At 38.0% G+C, this 22,245-nt stretch overlaps 1 protein-coding gene across 1 annotated transcript in view; it reads right to left on the bottom strand.

Moving 5' to 3' along the window:
• CNTNAP4 (contactin associated protein family member 4) overlaps positions 1 to 22,245 on the bottom strand; it is a 285,401-nt gene that overhangs the window by 40,696 nt on the left and 222,460 nt on the right. Inside the window, exons 15-17 of the mRNA XM_005894297.2 lie at positions 21,799 to 21,926; positions 2,188 to 2,358; positions 945 to 1,163 (exon numbers count right to left, since the gene is read on the bottom strand). Coding sequence (XP_005894359.1) covers positions 945 to 1,163; positions 2,188 to 2,358; positions 21,799 to 21,926 — 518 coding nt within the window. The remainder of the gene's footprint in view (positions 1 to 944; positions 1,164 to 2,187; positions 2,359 to 21,798; positions 21,927 to 22,245) is intronic.

Here is a 22,245-nt window from a genome sequence, read left to right on the forward strand (position 1 = left end):
AGCAAAGATGTAAAACAAACACACCCAGAAGGATTCTTCTATCAAATCTATAAATACCAAGTGAATGTAATTCGAAAATAAAGGAACAACATTTGGATATAAACGTAAAGTAGGTGATCAGAAGGCATCAGAAAAAATGGGAAAATAATGGACACCAGTAGAACTGGTGTAACTGGTCAAACCATGGATGCTACAACAGTTTGCTCATGCTGGTTTTTTTTTTTTTTTTTTTTTTCCCGCCATTAGCTTGTTTTTGGCAGGGATCACTGGTTGGCGTCAGCTGGATTTACAAGGAAGGTTCTTTGACTAAAGACAATAACATTTAAAAAAAATTGGAACAAGTCACATAATCTGGAAAATTAAGAATATTGAGATGGCTGGATGGCATCACAGACTCGATGGACATGAGCCTCAGTGAACTCCGGGAGTTCGTGATGGACAGGGAGGCCTGGAGTGCTGCGATTCATGGGGTCACAAAGAGTTGGACACGACTGAGCAACTGATCTGATCTGATGTTAAATTTATATGGCGTCCTATGTTAATTACATCTCAACAAAACTGGAAATGAAAAGAATGCTGGTTTAGGAATTAGTCAAACACAAATGTGAATTTCATTACTAGGTGGGTTTCTGAAGGCAAGAGATTTCAGCCTCCTGCACCTCAATTACCTTGTTGGTAAAACTGGGATAATATCCATTGCATGGATTGGTTATGAGGAAGTAGTAAAAACACCCAGTGCAGCCTGGAACACAGGTTCTCAGTAAATGGTGGTTTGGGGGTGGTGTTATCATTATCTTATCAGTTCAGTTCAGTCCCTGCGTCGTATCCAACTCCTTGTGACCCCATGGACTGCATCCTTATCTACAGTTGGCATTATTTTCTTTTGGCCCATCTCTGCACTTAAATCATACAGTTAAAGACAAATTGTCCAAAGCAGGGCTTACCCACGAAGAGCTGACTGTTGAGCTGCAGGAGGACATGCCCGTCCGCTGGGGCCGGCTGTGTCTTTGGTGAGAGCTGATCCACTCGAACCGAGGCCTCCTTCATGTTCCTCTCAACCCTAACGTGGTGCCACTGGTTGTCGCTGAAGTGAGTGGGTGACTGCACCGAGATTTCAAAAGGCCCATTTCCCACGTCAAATGAAAATGTCACAACTGCAGGAGCTGGAAGGATCAGACGTGAAGATTGTTCGTGTTAGTCCCCGTGGTGGGGGGGCTCAGTCTTCAATACCCTCGGGAAGAGCCCCATTGCATCAGCGGTCACTAAACATGAAGATAATGGTTTGCATTCTATGGAAGAAACCAAGGATGTCGGTGCAGAATAGATATGGAAAGAGACAGTAAAATACGTTTGTATTTTGGGGGGAAAATGGATTCTAAGAAATTCATCACTGGAGTTAACTGTTCATATTGACAAAAACTAAAGCTATTTGTTTGTTTAGTCTCTCAGTCATTTCTGACTCTTTTGCGACCCCATGGACTAGCCCACCTGGTTCCTCAGTCCATGGGATTTTCCGGGCAAGAATACTGGAGTGATTTGCCATTTACTCCTTTAGCGGATCTTTCCAACCTTGGGATCGAACCCACGTCTCCACATCAAAGCTATTTAGCCAGGGGAAGAGAATTAAATAGCATCTGGAATTTTATATAAAAATAATTTTGACAGTGATTCAGGGTTTATTTAATTTCAAAAGCATGCAATATACATTTGATACCAAAATATTAGCAGTCTAAGAGGATAGCAGAAAATATGGCTGGTTAATTTAATTAATTTTTAAACTGAGAATTTGGATATTTTAAAATGTTTAATTTTTCTGAATTTAAAAGACTTTTTAAGTTGGTTCTAGAGAATACTAATAATTTCCCCAAATTATCACATGTTAAATATTAAATAATTTTCTTACAAAAAATGCTATCTTAATATCATATTTTTCTTCCCAAAGGACACAATGAAAAGATTTGGTTGATAATGTAGAAACACAGTACTTTAAAAATTAGTTTCAGAATTTACTCATAAACCCCTGGAATAGGAAATGGCTACCCACTCCAGTACTCTTGCCTGGAAAATCCCATGGACAGAGGAGCCTGGGGGGCTACAGTCCATGAGGTAACAAAGAGTTGGACATGACTGTACACCTCATTACTCCTAAACAGAATTCCACAGACATCTAAGGAAAACACGACTTACAGCGTAGCTCTATCCGTATGAAATCGGTAATCCCCAGGTTCTCTAAAAACACCCCAGATGAAGCTGTGGTCTTGAAGAAGAAAGACACATCCGCACTCAGCTCCCCATGGAAAGTAGGAAAATGGAGGTAGGATGCCTCGGTATTGAAGGAAGCTGAATTCCAAAACAACTCTGTTTTATTTTTAAGGGAAAATAAAAAAGGAAACAAATTTATAAAATAAATGACATAACTACATTTTCTATTTTTTGCAGTTTTACTATTAAAATATTGCTCATTTGTACAAAGCTGCTTTTCTTTTGTCTGTTAATTATGCAGTATGCAAAACATGAAAACATGATGAGAGATTTTACAAGGATTGGAATTCTGGGTTCCTTCCAACACAGGACAGGAATGATGACCACACTAAAGGTCTGAAAGTTATATTTCATATGAAGAAAAAAACCCCACAGCCTAAATGCCAAAGTGTTATGGTAAGATCTGCCAAGCATTAATAGACAATTTTTTTATAATTTGAAAATTGAAACACCTACATTACTTTAAATAACAAAAACTCTTCAGAAGCTCAAAATGTTTTTCATTCTAACACTTTTAATTCATGTTTTACAAAGCTACACCCTCAAAAAACTGTTTTCATTAATGGACTTTGTGATTTTTTAAACTGAGATTGGCAGTAAAAATATTCTCATCTAATTAAAGATCAAGACAGTACTTACTCTGTGCTACGCTGATAGTCTCACAGAGAAAATGCTCTTTTCATCCTAAATTATCTTTTACTCTGCTTGTTAGAGTGAGGGAAAAGGCTCTCAAAATGTTTTAAATGCTCGAAATAAGAAGGTGAAAGTGTTTCAAAATTGAAGGATATTAAGACATTTGCAAAAAATTATGTGGACTATATATTTAACTATAATTCCTGTCATACTGAAATACAACTTCTTCACTTTCCCACTTTTTTCTGGTTATCTACAAATTTTCTTTTGAAAAAAATATTCTGGGCCTTACATAGCAGAATATATGGGGAAAAAAATACACATGCAGTGGCATGAAGTGACAGGCGTGAAATCCAGCTGGATACATGTGGTTGATGAGAAGCATTATTGGAGCAATGAACTATGCAAGTTGTCGACACATCAGAAAGAGATGTACATCTTGAGTTTTAAGCAACTGCCCATACATAATATGTACTCACAACACTGAATAAAATTCGACTAAATCACCTTCCTGGAAGAAAGACTTATTGATCCTCTGAAGTTAAAACACAGGAATTTCAAAACAACGATTCATTATGCTAGCAGAGAACAGACACGGAGTTAGAGTTAAAAACTTGACTTGGCTTCTACTTATTCCTTAAGATTGTAATTTCTTTTCTATAAATTCTGGATCCAGACAGTGTTTACATCTATTGTATTTTTTCTGTATTTCCTATGACCTGATTCAAAAGTCAATCCCCAGCTCATATGTGGACAATTTTAGAGCTGAGTTTATTCAGCTGAGAATGCACTCGAAGGGACTTTTTTCTCCCTACAGCCAAGAGAAACTGTATATTTTCTGAGTATGTCAAACTTTGCCCTTATTTCCATTTTATAGCTATTTATATGCCTACACATTTTGCTTTCTAGAAAAGAAAGCAAGAAAATGCAAAATATCAAGCCAGGGGTAATAACACACTGGTGTTCTTAACAGTTCTTACCTGATCTATTTTTAGAAGGAATTAAATGTCTGCCTGCTGAAATGTATAAACATTAAAATAAAGCTGTAACTTTAAATTATGGAATATTATTAAATCTTGCTCATTTGGACTGATTACTAATAGGAACACTCAGAGACACTGATGTATAGAACAGTCTTATGGACTCTATGGGAGAGGGAGAGGGTGGGAAGATTTAGGAGAATGACATTGAAACATGTAAAGTATCATGTAAGAAACGAGTTGCCAGTCCAGGTTCGATGCACGATACTGGATGCTGGGGGCTAGTGCACTGGGACGACCCAGAGGGATGGTATGGGGAGGGAGGAGGGAGGAGGGTTCAGGATGGGGAACACATGTATACCTGTGGCGGATTCATTTTGATATTTGGCAAAACTAATACAATTATGTAAAGTTTAAAAATAAAATTAAATTAAAAAAGTAAAAAAAAAAAGAATTACTTGAAGGTCTAAATTAGATAATATTACTATGAGAATATAATATTCCATTGGCTTCATTTTTAAATCACAACTAACCCAATAGAACATCATATAGAGGGCTTCAGGGAACTGGTTCAAACAGAGGAACAAATTCTTTGAATTGCTGCTATCTTTATAATGAATGCTTCTACAGTAGTGAAAACAATTTATTATCTTAGGTAGTTTAAGCACTCTCCACACACCTCGTTTGTCTAGTTAAGTACCTCGTTTGTCTAGTTACCAAACCTTATTTTACAGACTCACAGTAGGTAAAAACCGAAGAACATTTAACTGAATTAAGAAATTGCTCCTAATCCACAACAATTATAAAGAAAGCCAAGACCAATATTTCTGTGATCAAATACCATTATTGGCATTTGATAGCTCAGATCTTTACAGGTGTGCCAAGAAGCACCCGGGAGGATGTAGGTTGCCTTGGAGAAGGAAGGGCAGGAAAGAGGAGGCGCAGCAGAGCCCAGCAGGCACGCTGCAGCAGAAGCAGCAGGTCTTTCGAAGAGAGGATTTCATGGCTGGGGTGGTTTAAAAATCCCTGGGCTATGCCTGCAGCAGACCTGAATGCAAACGCCTACTTTGTGAATGCTCTTTGTCATCCCAACAGAACATAATTTGCAGCAGCCCACATGGACCTAGAGACTGTCACACCAAGCGAATTAATTCAGACAAAGACAATTATGATACTTACATGCGGACTATGAAAATATGATACAAATGAATTTATTTGCAAAATATAAATGGACTCACAGACACGGAAAACAAACTTATGGTTACCAAAGGGGAAAAGTGGAGGGCAGGGAGGATAAATTAGGAGTTTGGGATTGACATGTGTGTGTGTTAGTCACTCAGTCATGTCCAACTCTACAGTCCTTGTCCCATGGACTGTAGCCTGCCAGGCTCCACTGTCCATGGACTTCTCTAGGCAAGAGTACTGAAGTGGGTTGCCATTCCCTTCTCCAGGGGATCTTCCTGACCCAGGGATCAAAGCCGGGTTTCCTGCATTGCAGGTGGATTCTTTACCACCTGAGCTACTAGGGAAGAACTCACATATGCATATTACTATAGATAAAATAGAAAATCAACAAAGAGACCTGCTATACAGCACAGGGACCTCTACGCAGAATTCTGTAATCACCTATACGGGAAAGGAATCTGAAAAAAACAGATATAAGTATACATAAAAATGCATTATTCTAAGTAAATAATAATTAAATAATAATTACTATAGTCTCAATTATATTCACTATAGGGTACTAGAGATATGGAAAGATTCCTTCAGGTATACCAGTTATTAACTTTCTAGAATTCAAAACAAATTGTACGAATAATAGGATTCATATATTTTTTACATAGAAAAGAAAGATGTACCCAGTATTTAATTCTATACATAAGGTAAAAAGAGCCCATGGGGGAAAATTAACTTAATAGAATATTAAGATTACAATTAATTTTTTAAACATCTGTTTTACTAAACTTTTATTTATATCATTCATTAATGATACTGATTCTCTTTTAAAAAGCAAACATATTTATAGAGACAGAAAGTAGATTAGTTGGCTGGGAAGATGGAAAACTGAAGATGACTTGGCCTCTTAGCCTTTTTCCGAGGCTAAGAGGCCTAGAGTTCTTTCTAGGGTGATGAAAATGTTCTAAAATTCATTGTGGCAATGGTTACACCATGCTATGAACACACTCTCACTGAATAGTTCACTTCATATGGTGAATTGCACAGTATATGAATTACATTTCAATAAAAATATTTTTAAAAAGGACAATATTTGACAAATCAGTTGTTTTTTTAGACACTATGTTTTACTTTAAAAATCAAACTGCATAACATGCTAACACCTCCTTTCCTTCTTCCTCTCTTTTTTCAAAAACCACTTATATGAAATATGCAGCTGCTGCTGCTGCTAAGTTGCTTCAGTCGTATCCGACTCTGTGCGACCCCAGAGACGGCAGCCCATCAGGCTCCCCCATCCCTGGGATTCTCCAGGCAAGAACACTGGACAGGCAAGAACACAAGAACACTGGAGTGGGTTGCCATTTCCTTCTCCAATGCATGAAAGTGAAAAGTGAAAGTGAAGTCGCACAGTCATGTCTGACTCTTCGAGACCCCATGGACTGCAGCCTACCAGGCTCCTCCGTCCATGGGATTTTCCAGGCAAGAGTACTGGAGTGGGGTGCCATTGCCTTCTCTGATATGAGATATGACTGACATGTAAAAAGCTGTACATATTTAGTGTATACAACTTGATGAGTTTGGTAGCACTACCTTTCTTAAAAGTGAATAAATTAAAATGAAAATACAGAAATGCTAAGGTAAGGGATAATTTACTAGTCAAAGGAATCTTTCTGAACACTTAAATCATTTTTAAAAGCTGTAGATATGGGTTTCTTTAATGAAAATTTTTACTTTGAGATAACCATAGATTTCCATGGAGTTGTAGGAAATAATAAAGATTCTGTGTACCCTTTACCTAATTTCCCCCAATGATAATATCTTGCAAGACTGTGGTCCAATATCATGACCAGGGCATTGGCATGGATATACTTAAGGCGAGGAACATTTTCATCACTATGCCTCACTCTTACAGGCACACCCTCTTCCATTCTGCTCTCTCTAACCCCAGGCAACCACTAATCTGTTCTCCACCATCATTTGAGGAACCCTCTGCAAATAAAGGTGTACAGCATGCAGTCTTTTGAGACTGATAATTTTTTCACTCATCAGATCAGATCAGTCACTCAGTCGTGTCTGACTCTTTGCAACCCTATGAATCGCAGCACGCCAGGCCTCCCTGTCCATCACCAACTCCCGGAGTTCACTCAGACTCATGTCCATCGAGTCAGTGATGCCATCCAGCCATCTCATCCTCTGTCGTCCCCTTCTCCTCCTGCCCCCAATCCCTCCCAGCATCAGAGTCTTTTCCAATGAGTCAACTCTTCGCATGAGGTGGCCAAAGTACTGGAGTTTCAGCTTTAGCATCATTCCTTCCAAAGAAATCCCAGGGCTGATGTCCTTCAGAATGGACTGGTTGGATCTCCAAGGGACTCCCAAGAGTCTTCTCCAACACCACAGTTCAAAAGCATCAATTCTTCAGCACTCAGCCTTCTTCACAGTCCAACTCTCACATCCATACATGACCACAGGAAAAACCATAGCCTTGACTAGACAAACCTTTGTTGGCAAAGTAATGTCTCTGCTTTTGAATATGCTATCTAGGTTGGTCATAACTTTCCTTCCAAGGAGTAAGCGTCTTTTAATTTCATGGCCGCAGTCACCATCTGCAGTGATTTTGGAGCCCAGAAAAATGAAGTCTGACACTGTTTCCACTGTTTCCCCATCTATTCCCATGAAGTGGTGGGACCGGATGCCATGATCTTCATTTTCTGAATGTTGAGCTGTAAGCCAATTTTTTCACTCTCCACTTTCACTTTCATCAAGAGGCTTTTGAGTTCCTCTTCACTTTCTGCCATAAGGGTGGTGTCATCTGCATATCTGAGGTTACTGATATTTCTCCCAGCAATCTTGATTCCAGCTTGTGTTTCTTCCAGTCAAGTGTTTCTCATGATATACTCTGCATATAAGTTAAATAAACAGGGTGACAATATACAGCCTTGATGAACTCCTTTTCCTATTTGGAACCAGTCTGTTGTTCCATGTGCAGTTCTAACTGTTGCTTCCTGACCTGCATACAAATTTCTCAAGAGGCAGGTCAGGTGGTCTGGTATTCCCATCTCTTTCAGAATTTTCCACAGTTTATTGTGATCCACACAGTCAAAGGCTTTGGCATAGTCAATAAAGCAGAAATAGATGTTTTTCTGGAACTCTCTTGCTTTTTCCATGATCCACCGGATGTTGGCAATTTGATCTCTGGTTCCTCTGCCTTTTCTAAAACCAGCTTGAACATCAGGAAGTTCACGGTTCACATATTGCTGAAGTCTGGCTTGGAGAATTTTGAGCATTACTTTACTAGCATGTGAGATGAGTGCAGTTGTGCGGTAGTTTGAGCATTCTTTGGCATTGCCTTTCTTTGGGCGTGGGTTGCTCCTCGGGCCTGGGGTAGCTCCTCCCGGCCGCCGCCCCCGACCTCGGACGCGGAGTAACTCCTCTCGTCGCCACCCCTGACCTCAGACGCGGGGTAGCTCCTCTCGGCAGTTCCTGCACCGTCGCAGTCTGGTACTCTCGGCCGCTGCCCCTGACCTCGGACATGGGGTGGCTCCTCTCGGCCACGAGCGCCATGTCGCAGCCGCCTGCACTATCTTTTCACTCATAATTATCTCTTAAGATTCACCCAGCTTGTTGTATATGTCCATAGTTCATTCCTTTTTATTGCGAAGTAGTGTGGCATGGCACGGAGGCTCCACAATTTATTTAACTATGTGCCCGCTGAAAGACATGTGGGTTGTCTCCAGTTTTCAGTTATTACAAGTCAAGCTGCTAGGAGCATCCTCGTGCTGGTTTTTGTACAAATAAGTCTTCAGTTCTCTGGGATAAATGCCAAGGGGTATAATCAGTGATTCTAATGAGAGTTGCATGCTTTTTTTTTTTTTTGAAACTGCCAAAAATGTCCAGAGTTGCTGTATCAATTTACATTCCCAGCAGCATGTATGAGTGATCAGTTTCTCCACATTCTGACCAGAATTTTGTGTTGTCACCATTTTTTTTTAATTTTAGCCATTCTGAAAGGTGTGTGATGCACAAGCAGATAGAGGAAGGTAAAGAGGGGAGACAGAACAGAGACAGAAGAAAGAGAAAAAGCAAGAATAGAGGAGGGGGTAACAAGGTGGAGAAACTTTAAGAAAATGAGATAAAGGAAGCTCAAGGAAATAAAATATGATAAAACCCAAGACTTAAAAAATAAAAAGAATTTATTAATGGTGAAGGGTTACCAGATATAGTGGAGCTTGCAAAATTATATTATATGATTATCGGTTAAAATGGAATTGATCCTCCTTCGTTTTAATGGTTTATATGTAGTCTGCCAAATGGAACAGGACTCTGTCAAACGGAAGAGAAATTAACCAAATCACTAGTCAATATCTTTTTCCAGTCTAAGAATACAACTTCTGCAAAGTTATTTATTGCCTACATGCACCTTTGATTATTTAATGCATTCTGCGCAGCTGTGATTTCTCAGACAGCTGAACAAGTCGATGCAGGCAAAATGAAAAAACTAATTTCAATGACAAGGGTTTCTTAGAACAAGAAACTTAGAACAATCTTTTCAAACCATGTAAGTTCTGAGGGTGTCTTGATTAGACATGAAATTTCAACGCAATGAATTAACTGAGAAGAACTACATTTCAAAAAATTAGTAGAAAAATTCAAATGTCAAAGAGCTTAAAAAAAATACTACCTTGTCACATAATTACTGAGAGCAGAAATTTAGATCACGCTTACAACTCTTGAAACAGATTATAAAATGCAGGCATACATTTTACCACATCATATCCTATTTTAGGAGAAAGTTGTGGCACACAACACTGAGTTGTTAAGTTACTGACCTGTAAGGATAACTATTCCTTCAATAATTCAGTCAGAAAAAGCAAATCATCTCAAGCTGGAAAAGTCAATTAGGCCTCAGAATTTCCCACAGCAACATTAAACATTAGAAGATAAAGGAACACTGTCTACAAATTTCTGAAAGAAAATGTAGCAAACCTAACTTTCTTTTTTAAGTATTAAGGTAACAGGTAAGTCTTACCAAATTTGAAAGAATTCTGAGAGTAAAGCACATACAAGCTCTTTTGGTGAAAAATAAAAATAGAATATTAATCCATAATGAAATATGAATCAAAAGGTGTCCATCAAAAGACACCTTACAAAGCTAGAAAAGACAAGGCTGACTGAATCTCTTAGTGCAAGTCCAGTAGGATATTATGTACAAACTGCTGAAGAGTTGCAAAATGTGACTCAAAAACATTACATCACTTTCTTATAAGGTTAAATACAGGGTTACCTTATACTCCAGAAGTTCCACTCCTAAATGTATACTCCTAAGAAGTGGAAATATACATGTCCCAAAAAAACACACTTAGACACAGATGTTCACAGTAACATTATTCATAATAGACAAAAAGTGAAACCAGCGCAAATGGCCAACAACTGATTAGTGGATGATCAAAATGCGGTGGATCCACACAAAGGAATGACTAGGCCTTAAAAAATAAAGAATGTTTGATATAGTCTACAGTATGGATAAACTTTGCCAATGTGATGCTAGTGAAAGAAGCCAGTCGCAAAGATCCCACATTCTAGGTTTTCACCTGTATGAAATGTCCAGAATTGGTAAGTCAGCGGAGATAAAGAGTAGATGCATGGTTGACTAGGGTTGGGGTGGGAGTTTGGGGAAAATGGAAAGTGTGCTAACAGGTACAAGTTTCTTTATGGGACATAAAAATGTTCTAAAATTGCTTGTGGTGACGGTTATACAACTCCATTTAATACACTGAAACACCATTAGATTGTACACTTCAAATAGGTGAATTACAGGGCACATGGACTGTATCTCAATAAAGCTGTTAGCAACAAACAGCATAAAATTAAACCAGCCAACTTCATTTTAGAGTTCAGAGGCAACCAATATTCTCAAGCGTGTGCCAACTTAGGAAATGCAACAACGCTTGAGTCTTTCTAGAAGAGAGAAAAACAACAACAACAACAACAACAACAAAGAAAATATCATTACCTGAAAATGCAATTCATCCAACAATAAACAGAAAAACATTCATTCATGAATAGAGGGCCTCTGACGACAGGACCAGTGGTGAGTATTCAAAAAATAGACAACCATACAAATAATAGCAAAACTAGCAAAAATTGGGAGGTGGGGGGAGAAAAAGAAGAGATGACGACAGATGCATGCTAATTTTCACATTTTTCAGAACAGACCAATGCTGTCTAGAATACAAAAGACTTTAATAGAGAACCTAGTGACTCTATAACCTTTACAACTTTTATAAAGTTTAAGTTAGCACATTGAATACATGTTTATCATGTATATAAATAATATAAATCAATCCCCATGTCTTCAGTTTGTTTCTTCTTTCTCTGTCAGTTTCAGTTCATAAAGTTAATAAATAAATTTATTTCTGAATCTCTTTTTCTATTCCTCTATCTAGAATAGTGCTTCTTAACCTGGGGCTGTTCTGGACCCCAGGAAACATTTGGCTTTTTCTGGAGACATACTTTGTTGTCACAACTGGGGAGCATGCTTCTAGCATGTAGTGGGTAGTATCCAAGGATACTGCTTAATGTCCCACAAAGGACAGGACAGCCCCCAACCATCGCAAGGAATCACTCAGCCCAATGGCAAGAGTGCCGAGGTTGGGAAACCCTGCACTAGCGATATTTAGGAATGTCTGGAGTAATGCTCTCTCGTATTAGTCACTAGTTCAGAGTTGTGTGACTCTCGGTGATTACTATAGTCTTTTCTTCGACATATCTGTATATCTTAAGATTTTATAATGACTTCATATCAACTATCATTAATGTTTAAAAGTAAAACAACAAATAAAGGTATGTATGTGTATGCAGTCCTGAGAATTATCAAGATTCCCAGTCTCTAAAACATGGAAACCTTTTAAAAAGTGTTAGAAAGAACGTTTGTTCTCCCACATTTGGGAAGTTTCTTGAATGTCAATGACTAGCTTATAATGTAGATCTTTTCAAAAGAACAGAAAACAAAAAGCAAAATAAGTCACAAAATATTTTTTCTCCAAGAAGTAGACAATGTTTCAGTTTTATAAAGGCACTGTACCATCAAGAGTGCAAATCAAATAAGTAAAACTATGTGTTTATTTGAAGGCACTTTCCCTGTCTCAGGCCCATGTACATGAATGACAAATGGCTCAAGATGGAACTAGATGACCTTTGTAGTATGTGACTTTTTTAAGATCAGAATGTCTTTCAAAATGTAATCAAAACCTTTAATTGAAATATATTTGCATATCATTTAATAAGTACAATCAAAACCTTACTCCTGTCTCTCACGAATAATTCACAAGCTATAAGTTTCTCGAGCTGTATATGATGGATCATTCGTACTCCTTCATAAACTGCTATTTATTGATTATCTTTCATGTAACAGGTAATGTACTAGGTGTCAAGATACAATAATAAATGAGGAATGGACCTACTCTTGAGAGGCTCAGAAATAATTAAAAGCCAGAACAAGAAGTGTATCTTCGTAATTTACTCAACATTCTTTGAGAGTGTAGGAAAACGTCCTCTAGAGACCTGCGGAAGGCTTTGTGGAGAAAGGGTGTGAATGGTTTCATTAAAAGGATTGGGGGTGTTTCACAGATGAAGCAAAGACAGCAAGTGAAGAGAAAATGATGCTAGATGCCATCAGTGGTTGATGAATTGTCTTTATGCTAAAGGACCTGCAGAAGTAGGGGAAGGTCCATGCAGGTATCTTCTTCTTCTTTTTTTTTTTTTTTTTAACCATTAGTGTTAACTTCGTTGTGAAAACAGTTGAACAGTTTCATTTTCAAAAACTAAATAGAAACTATGATATTCTTAAAAGTAAAAGTAATAATAGCTATGCTTCGAATTCAACACTAAAATTTCTTTTGTGATCAAAGTAGAACAAATATTTTTTCCGTAAAAAAAAAAACCAACAACATTTACTTTTATGTGAGTAAAAGGTGCCAGACTGGTGATCTCTCTTCTGTTTGAAGAACACAGTGTAGGCACCAAGATCTTCCCACCCCATCTTGCTACCATCTTGTCTTCTAATTTCTCCATCTCTTTGTTTCTTCTAGGTTTTATTTTTTTTATATAAATTTATTTAAATTGGAGGCAAATTACTTTACAATATTGTATTGGTTTTGCCATACACTGACATGAATCTGCCATGGGTGTACATGTGTTCCCCATCCTGAATCCCTCCCCCCATCTCCCTCCCCATTCCATCCCTCTGGTTCATCCCAGTGCATTGGCCCGGAGCATCCTGTATCATGCATCGAAACTGGACTGGCGATTCATTTCACATATGATAATATACATGTTTCAATGCCATTCTCCCAAATCATCCCACCCTCGCCCTCTCCCACAGAGTCCAAAAGACTGTTCTATACATCTGTGTCTCTTTTGCTGTCTCGCATACAGGGTTATCGTTACCACCTTTTTAAATTCCATATATATGCATTAGTATACTGTATTGGTGTTTTTCTTTCTGGCTTACTTCACTCTGTATAATAGGCTCCAGTTTCATCCACCTCATTAGAACTGATTCAAATGTATTCTTTTTAATGGCTGAGCAATACTCCATTGTCTATATGTACCACAGCTTTCTTATCCATTCGTCTGCTGATGGACATCTAGGTTGCTTCCATATCCTGGCTATTATAAACAGTGCTGCAATGAACATTGGGGCACATATGTCTCTTTCAATTCTGGTTTCCTTGGTGTGTATACCCAGCAGTGGGATTGCTGGGTCATATGGCAGTCCTGGGTGTTCATTGGAAGGATCCATGCTGACACTGAAACTCCAATACTTTGGCCACCTCATGCAAAGAGTTGACTAATTGGAAAAGACCCTGATGCTGGGAGGGATTGGGAGCAGGAGGAGAAGGGGACGACAGAGGATGAGATGGCTGGATGGCATCACCGACTCAATACATATGAGTTTGGGTGAACTCCTGGAGTTGGTGATGGACAGGGAGGCCTGGCGTGCTGCCATTCATGGGGTCACAAAGAGTTGGACACGACTGAGCAACTGAACTGAACTGAACTGAACTGATGGCAGTTCTATTTCCAGTTTTTAAAGGAATCTCCACACTGTTCTCCATAGTGGCTGTACTAGTTTGCATTCCCACCAACAGTGTAAGAGGGTTCCCTGTTCTCCACACCCTCTCCAGCATTTATTACTTGTAGACTTTTGGATAGCAGCCATTCTGACTGGTGTGAAATGGTACCTCATGTGGTTTTGATTTGCTCTGATAATGAGTGATCACTCTGATAATGAGTGATGTTGAGCATCTTTTCATGTGTTTGTTAGCCATCTGTATGTCTTCTTTGGAGAAATGTCTGTTTAGTTCTTTGGCCCATTTTTTGATTGGGTCGTTTATCTTCCTGGAATTGAGCTGTAGGAGTTGCTTGTATATTTTTGAGATGAATTCTTTGTCAGTTGTTTCATTTGCTATTATTTTCTCCCATTCTGAAGGCTGTCTTTTCACCTTGCTTATATTTTCCTTTGTTGTGTAGAAGCTTTTAATTTTAATTAGGTCCCATTTGTTTATTTTTGCTTTTATTTCCAATATTCTGGGAGGTGGGTCATAGAGGATCCTGCTGTGATGTATGTCGGAGAGTGTTTTGCCTATGTTCTCCTCTAGGAGTTTTATAGTTTCTGGTCATACCTTTAGATCTTTAATCCATTTTGAGTTTATTTTTGTGTATGGTGTTAAAAAGTGTTCTAGTTTCATTCTTTTACAAGTGGTTGACCAGTTTTCCCAGCACCACTTGTTAAAGAGATTGTCTTTTCTCCATTGTATATTCTTGCCTCCTTTGTTAAAGATAAGGTGTCCATCGGTGCGTAGATTTATTTCTGGGCTTCCTATTTTGTTCCATTGATCTATATTTCTCTCTTTGTGCCAGCACCAAACTGTCTTGATGACTGTGGCTTTGTAGTAGAGCCTGAAGTCAGGCAGGTTGATTCTTCCAGTTCCATTCTTTTTTCTCAAGATTGCTTTGGCTATTTGAGGTTTTTTGTATTTCCATACAAATTGTGAAATTATTTGTTCTAGCTCTGTGAAAAATACCGTTGGTAGCTTGATAGGGATTGCATTGAATCTATAGATTGCTTTGGGTAGTATACTCATTTTCACTATATTGATTCTTCCAATCCATGGACACGGTATATTTCTCCATCTATTAGTGTACTCTTTGATTTCATTCACGGACGTTTTATAGTTTCTTTATATAGGTCTTTGTTTCTTTTGGTAGATATATTCCTAAGTATTTTATTCTTTGCATTGCAATGGTGAATGGAATTGTTTCCTTCATTTCTCTTTCTATTTTCTCATTGCTAGTGTATAGGAATGCAAGGGATTTCTGTGTGTTGATTTTATATCCTGAAACTTTACTATATCCATTGATGAGCTCTAGTAATTTTCTGGTGGAGTCTTTAGGGTTTTCTATGTAGAGGATCATGTCATCTGCAAACAGTGGGTTTTACTTCTTCCTTTCCAATCTGCATTCCTTTTATTTCTTTTTCTGCTCTGATTGCTGTGCCCAAAACTTCCAAAACTATGCTGAATAGTAGTGGTGAGCGTGGGCACCCTTGTCTTGCTCCTGACTTTAGGGGAAATGCTTTCAATTTTTCACCATTAAAGATAATGTTTGCTGTGGGTTTGTTATAGATAGCTTTTATTATGTTGAGGTATGTTCCTTCTATTCCTGCTTTCTGGAGGGTTTTTATCATAAATGGATGTTGAATTTTGTCAAAGGCTTTCTCTGCATCTATTGAGATAATCATATGGTTTTTATTTTTCAATTTGTTAATGTGGTGTATTACATTGATTAATTTGTGGGTATTGAAGAATTCTTGCATCCCTGGGATAAAGCCCACTTGGTCATGATGTATGATCTTTTTAATGTGTTGTTGGATTCTGTTTGCTAGAATTTTGTTAAGGATTTTTGCATCTATGTTCATCAGCGATATTGGCCTGTAGTTTTCTTTTTTTGTGGCATCTTTGTCAGGTTTTGGTATTAAGGTGATGGTGGCCTCATAGAATGAGTTTGGAAGTTTACCTTCCTCTGCAATTTTCTGGAAGAGTTTGAGTAGGATAGGTGTTAGCTCTTCTCTAAATTTTTGGTAGAATTCAGCTGAGAAACCGACTGGTCCCGGGCTTTTGTTTGCTGGAAGATTTCTGATTACAGTTTCAATTTCCGTGCGTGTGATGGGTCTCTTAAGATTTTCTATTTCTTCCTGGTTCAGTTTTTGAAAGTTGTACTTTTCTAAGAATTTGTCCATTTCTTCCAAGTTGTCCATTTTATTTGCATATAGTTCTGATAGTAGTTTCTTATGATCCTTTGTATTTCTGTGTTGTCTGTTGTGATCTCTCCATTTTCATTTCTAATTTTATTGATTTGATTTTTCTCCCTTTGTTTCTTGATGAGTCTGGCTAATGGTTTGTCAATATTATTTATCTTCTCAAAGAACCAGCTTTTGGCTTTGTTGATTTTTGCTATGGTTTCTTTTGCATTTATTTCTGCCCTAATTTGTAAGACTTCTTTCCTTCTACTAACCCTGGGGTTCTTCATTTCTTCCTTTTCTAGTTGCTTTAGGTGTAGAGTTAGGTTATTTATTTGACTTTTTTCTTTTCTTGAGGTATGCCTCTATTGCTATGGACCTTCCCTTTCGCACTTCCTGATTGATGTCAAAAACTCATGTAATTCTGTGGGTTAATACTAGATTTCTACTCTTTCTCCTTAGTGTGAGGTAAGAGTGCTGAAGATAACACAGCTACAATTGGCATGCTCTCCAGGTAATTTTCAACACATGCTGAAGTTGAAGAAGTATTGGTCTAGAAGACTTGTGATGGCACCCCACAAATGAAGATGGTCCCACTTCTCCTGAGAGAGCAGACAGGAAAATACCTACAGAAAACCTCCTAGTTATCACCTTTCTCTTAACTGTAGACCCAGATGTTTTTCCATGATTTGCTCCTTTGATTCTGTCTCCACGGTTAGTAAAAGTCAGAAACATATTCAGTAGGATCCTACTGAATCCTAGGAGACATAGGAGAATACATAGGAGAATACCCATGTTACTAAAATCTTTACTAGTTTTTATGTCTTACAAGTTTAACTATTGATATTTTTTTAATTACCCAACTTTAAAATTAAGCAACCTTCATTTTTGCTTAAAAAAAGAAGTACCATTCTGGTGAATGATGTTGCTAATGGGACAGGTTATACATGTGTGAGGACAGAAAATATATGAAAAACCTCAGTAATTTCCTCTTCATTTCATTGTAAATTTATTTTAAAAATAAAGTCTTTAAAAATTAAGCAACAATAACTATCTGTACTATTATTAATGTTTAGTTGTGGGTTGTGATTTTTATGGTGTGTTTTTTTCTGAGTCAGATGTACTGAGGATAATTTACACAGAATAAAACTGAGTAATTCTGTGTATTGCTCTAGGAATTTTGACAAATGCTTCAAGTCACGTAAGTTACCATAACACTCAAGACATAGAACATCTCCTTTACCTGTTCTCTTTTGTAAAATTCCTCTTGCCTTAAAGCGATCGGCAAAGAGATCTTTTTTCTGTTCCTATGGTTTTGCTTTTTCCAGAATATCTTAGAAATCGAATGATCCAGCACAGAGCCTTTTAAGTCAGGCTTCTATTAGTCAGTACCATGCACTGAAGATTCATCCGTGCTGTTGGTGTGTATCAGAAGAGCACTTCTTTTTACTGTTTAGTAATATTCCATTGTACAGTGTAGATACACCACAGTAAAATGGAATGTTTATCCACTGGCTTATTCATTAAACCACTGGCTTATTCATTAAACCACTGACATTTGGGTGGTTTCCAGTTTTAGAAGACTATGCATAAAATCAATATAAACCTGTTCATATGGATATTTCATTTCTCTTCTGCAAATACCTAGGAGTGGGGTTGCTGGATCTTATAGTAAATGTGTGTTTAGATTTATAAAAAATTGCCAAAGTGACAGTACCATTTTGCACTTGGCACCAGCAATGCAAATTCCAGCTTCTCTATATTCTTGGCAGTTGATATTGTCAGTTTTTTTTGTTTTATTATATTTTTACAGTGTCAGCCATTCTGATAGCTATATACCGGTATCTTATTGTGGTGTTAAATGTAGTACATTTCCCTAATGACTAATGATATTGAAAATTTTTATGTGTTTCTTTGAAATCTGTGTATTTTATCTTACAAAATGTATGTGCAAATCATTTGCCCATTTGTTAATCTGAATTTTTTTTAATTGCACTGTTAGAAGGTTCTTCATATATTTAGCCTCTATCAGATATGGACTTTGCAAATGTATTTTCCCCATGTGTGACTCTTCTTCCCATTTTTTAAACAATGTCATGTTAAAAGCAGTTTTTAATTATGATGAACCTCAATTTATCATTTAAAAATTTATGGGTTATGCTTTTGATGCTCTATCTAAAAAATCTTTGCTTAACCCAAGGTCACTAAGATTTTCTTCCATATTTTCTTAGAGAAGTTTTATAGTTTGTGGGTTTACATTTAAGTTTATAATTAATTTGAATTATTTTTGGTATGCAGTTTGAAGTATGGTTGAAATTCTTCTGTTTTTGCAAATGGATTCTAATTCTGCTATAAAAAGGTACTTTTAAAATTTCAATTTTTCATTACTAACATATAGAGATATAATTTGTTTTTGCATATTGAACTTGCATCCTATTACCTTGCTAAACTCACTTTAAAAAAAAATATTCTTAGGAATTTTCTACCTAGAAAACCATGTCATCTATAAATGGAGACATTCTATTTCTTCCTTTCTAATCTATAGGCCTTGAATTCCTTTTCTTTACTTACTGCTTGTGCTAGGACTCACAGTAGGATACTGAATAGGATTGGTGAGAACAGATATCTTTGTTTAGATCCTGATCTTAGAGAGGAAGTATTAAGTCTGTGACAATTCAGGATAAAGCATTAGATTTTTAGATTTTCACAAATGTCTTTTAAAATATTGAGGAAGTTTAAGTTCCTAGTTTCCTTAATTTTTATAAATAGGATGTTGAATTCTTCCATTTACTTTTCACATATTTTTTTCAAAAAACTTGTTTTCATATTCATAAATTCTTTAGGTCAACAATATTTATGAAGTTTTATATCTGCAGAACAACTTTAAAAAGGGGACTTTATCATTCATATCTTTTGTGCTTTTGGTAAAATGTTTAACAATGTTATCTGTGACTTCTGACATTAAACAATAATACTAGTAGTAACAAAATTCCACACCCATCCACATTTTAAAAAATGAAAATAAAGACTTGGAACTAGGAGCCAGCTAGCATCTGGTGCATCTGGTACCTGTGGGTCTCACTTATTTTTGTTTATTCATCCTGCTTTCTCAAGGCTTCTGGGTTGTTTTTTCTTTCCTAGAAAAACATGGCTAGATATAAAATTTTCAACCTATCTGGTTTGTGTGATAGGACCAAGATACTTTTCTTTTTATTTTCATCTTTCCATTTTTCTGTTCAAAGAAAATCTAAGAATTCTGTGCCTCAACGAATCATTCTTACTGTCTCAACAAATGGTGCCACCAGCTTTACTCAAGTCAGAAACCTGGAGGTCATCTTCATACCCTGTCACCCTCACCCCAAATCGTACTGAATTCACCTCCCTGACTGAGCCCCTTATCTAAGCCCCATGCCAACCATTGCCTAGTTCAAGCCTTCATAATTGTCCTTGTCTTACACTCAAAGGTTACTTTCCTGGATCATGAGAACTAAGCCAGTTCTCAGCCTTAAAGTATGCCAGTCCTAATTAGTGTTCCAGCCACAATGCCTTCAGGATAACTTTCACATAACTCACCTCTGCTTTTAAGGCCCACTTTGCATGATCCCGTATCTAGAAGCCCCACATCTGCCCCGTTTATCTCATTTGGAAAGGAAAAAAATAAATAAATAAATGTGTCTAGGGCTTTGCACCTTCAGAGGTGCAGGCTGCCCACACAGAGAAAATAGGCGGCATTCATTACTCTGACACTGCTGCTCTTCAGACAGGGCCATTTATGCAGAAAATGCTCTGTGAACTCACATGAGGATAAGCCCCAACCCTAAAGTAGATGTGGTGGACAGGAAGGCCAGGGAAAACTCGGGGACTGTTTCACTAATGTCTGAGGTAAACCCGCAGGTCTCCAAACCCTTACACTGTTTTTAATCCTTGTCCTAATATTGTGAGCCTCCCTCTGCACCCCCATTCTGGTAGCAGCTAAATGCTTGGTTTCTTAGCCTCTCGCCACAGACCTCAGGGACCAGATACGCCCTGTGGTGGAGGCTGTCGTGTGCACTGCAGGGTATTCACAGCATTTCTGGCCGCTTCCTCTGGATCCAGTAGCACTCAACCCCCCACAGCTGCAACAGCCAAGCACGTCTCCAGATATTGCCAAACGTTCCCTAAGGGAGTGAGTCGCCTGGGATGGAGAAGCCCTGCTCTGAGTGAAAAGACGCTGTGTGCTCAAGTTCAAGACGGAAGTCTGCAAGAAAGAACCCCTAAGGAATCTAGTTGGCAGCAACCTCAGTCAAAGCAGAACAATTCCCCAGGGACAGTGGTAAATGGGGGGAGCCGGCCTAAACCCCTGCAGCACTCAGATCAGAGCCAGCTGTGAGGAGTGCATGTGATGAATAGAACAATTTCTCCATTGTCACGCAAAATCATTGCGCTTCTCTGGATGCAGCCTGCGTTTACAACCTCATCTCTTTGTACATAACTTTTCCCTCCGTGAAATATCCTATGTCATCTTCAAGTGACTGTGTAAGGCCTACTGGCAGACCAAGAAGTTGAGATGATAAAGATTAGGGATGGGAGGTATAATGGCAGGCCATTTTTTTTTTTACAATGTACATACACCTTTTTATAGGTCAGTATCATCTTGGCTTTTTAGCTAAGCAACTTCTGCTATGCATCTCCATAAACTCAATGCATTGTCAGATCAACTCTTTCTCTGCTGAGCCTCTAGAATAAACCTTCATTTCAGGATATACTTTTAAGGTAAATAAATATTTCTTCTATTTGCATGTTAAGTTCTGGAAGTAACTAAAAGCATAAAAAAGTAATGAATCAGTCTCGAACCTAACTGACTTCAGAGAGGTTATAAATGGCCACATATGCTTATTTCTTTCTCTGCTTAAAATATGTATTTTCTGTGACACTATATTTTAACTAAAAAATTCCGGTTCAGAGTATTCATATATTGAATATACAAAACAGCAGGTCCCACTGATTTAGAGTAAGAACACACACACAAACTGGCAGGGGTAAAAAAAGAGAATGAAAGTTGAAATATGTTTGATTAAACTGACTTTGATTCTACTGATGTTCTAATTTCACCCCAGGCCCAACAGTAGAAAACTCACCATACATCCTTAATAATGTTATGCAGCACTGAGGTGTTCCTATATGGATAATGGCATGCAGACACTGAGGAAGGATGGAATGAATTTACGAACCAAACAGAGATGCTTTGTGGTTTCTTTCTCTTGGAATCTTAACAAGGCCCGCTGTCACGGCATTTGTTCTAGGGCTTTCCATCCTATAGGGGCACTTTGTTGACTGACTAGGGGGACGATTTCAGACACTGCTTATGGGTTTTCAAAAGAGAAGTCTGACTGATTATTATGTAGCAACACGGCTCTTAGGTGACATCGCTTTGCTCAGACACGCTGAGGGCGCGTCGCCATCACTTACTGTCTCCGCGGCACAGCAGAGGCCCCAGTTTATACGCTGCTTCTGAGTGCGGCCGGCCAGTGTCTGTGATCACAATCCTGGTCACCGGCAGATGCTCCTTGTAGGAGAGGAACCCAGTGTCATTGGTCCTGAAAGACAGTAACAACAACAAGGTTCTTAAACTATTCTGATTAACAGAGTTAGAAAGGAAACAACAGTCCTTATTACATTTCAAAGCCAAGATGTCCTGAGCTGAATGGGGACCCATAAAAGGGTCGGGAGCAAAGGGCTCATCTGAGGATGAAAAAACAGGGCAGCGTTTTAGCGTTCCTTGCAGTCCGAATATAGCTGGTGCTTTTAAGTTCTGTTGGCCACTTTTTGCCTTTTAAATGAGATGGTTAATCCATTGCCATTTAATGTAATGATTGATAGTGGGTTTTTAGATCTATCGTTTTGGTATTTATTTCT

This window comes from Bos mutus, chromosome 18 (genome assembly GCF_027580195.1).
Source record: "Bos mutus isolate GX-2022 chromosome 18, NWIPB_WYAK_1.1, whole genome shotgun sequence".
In the NCBI taxonomy this organism is placed as follows: Eukaryota; Metazoa; Chordata; class Mammalia; order Artiodactyla; family Bovidae; genus Bos; species Bos mutus.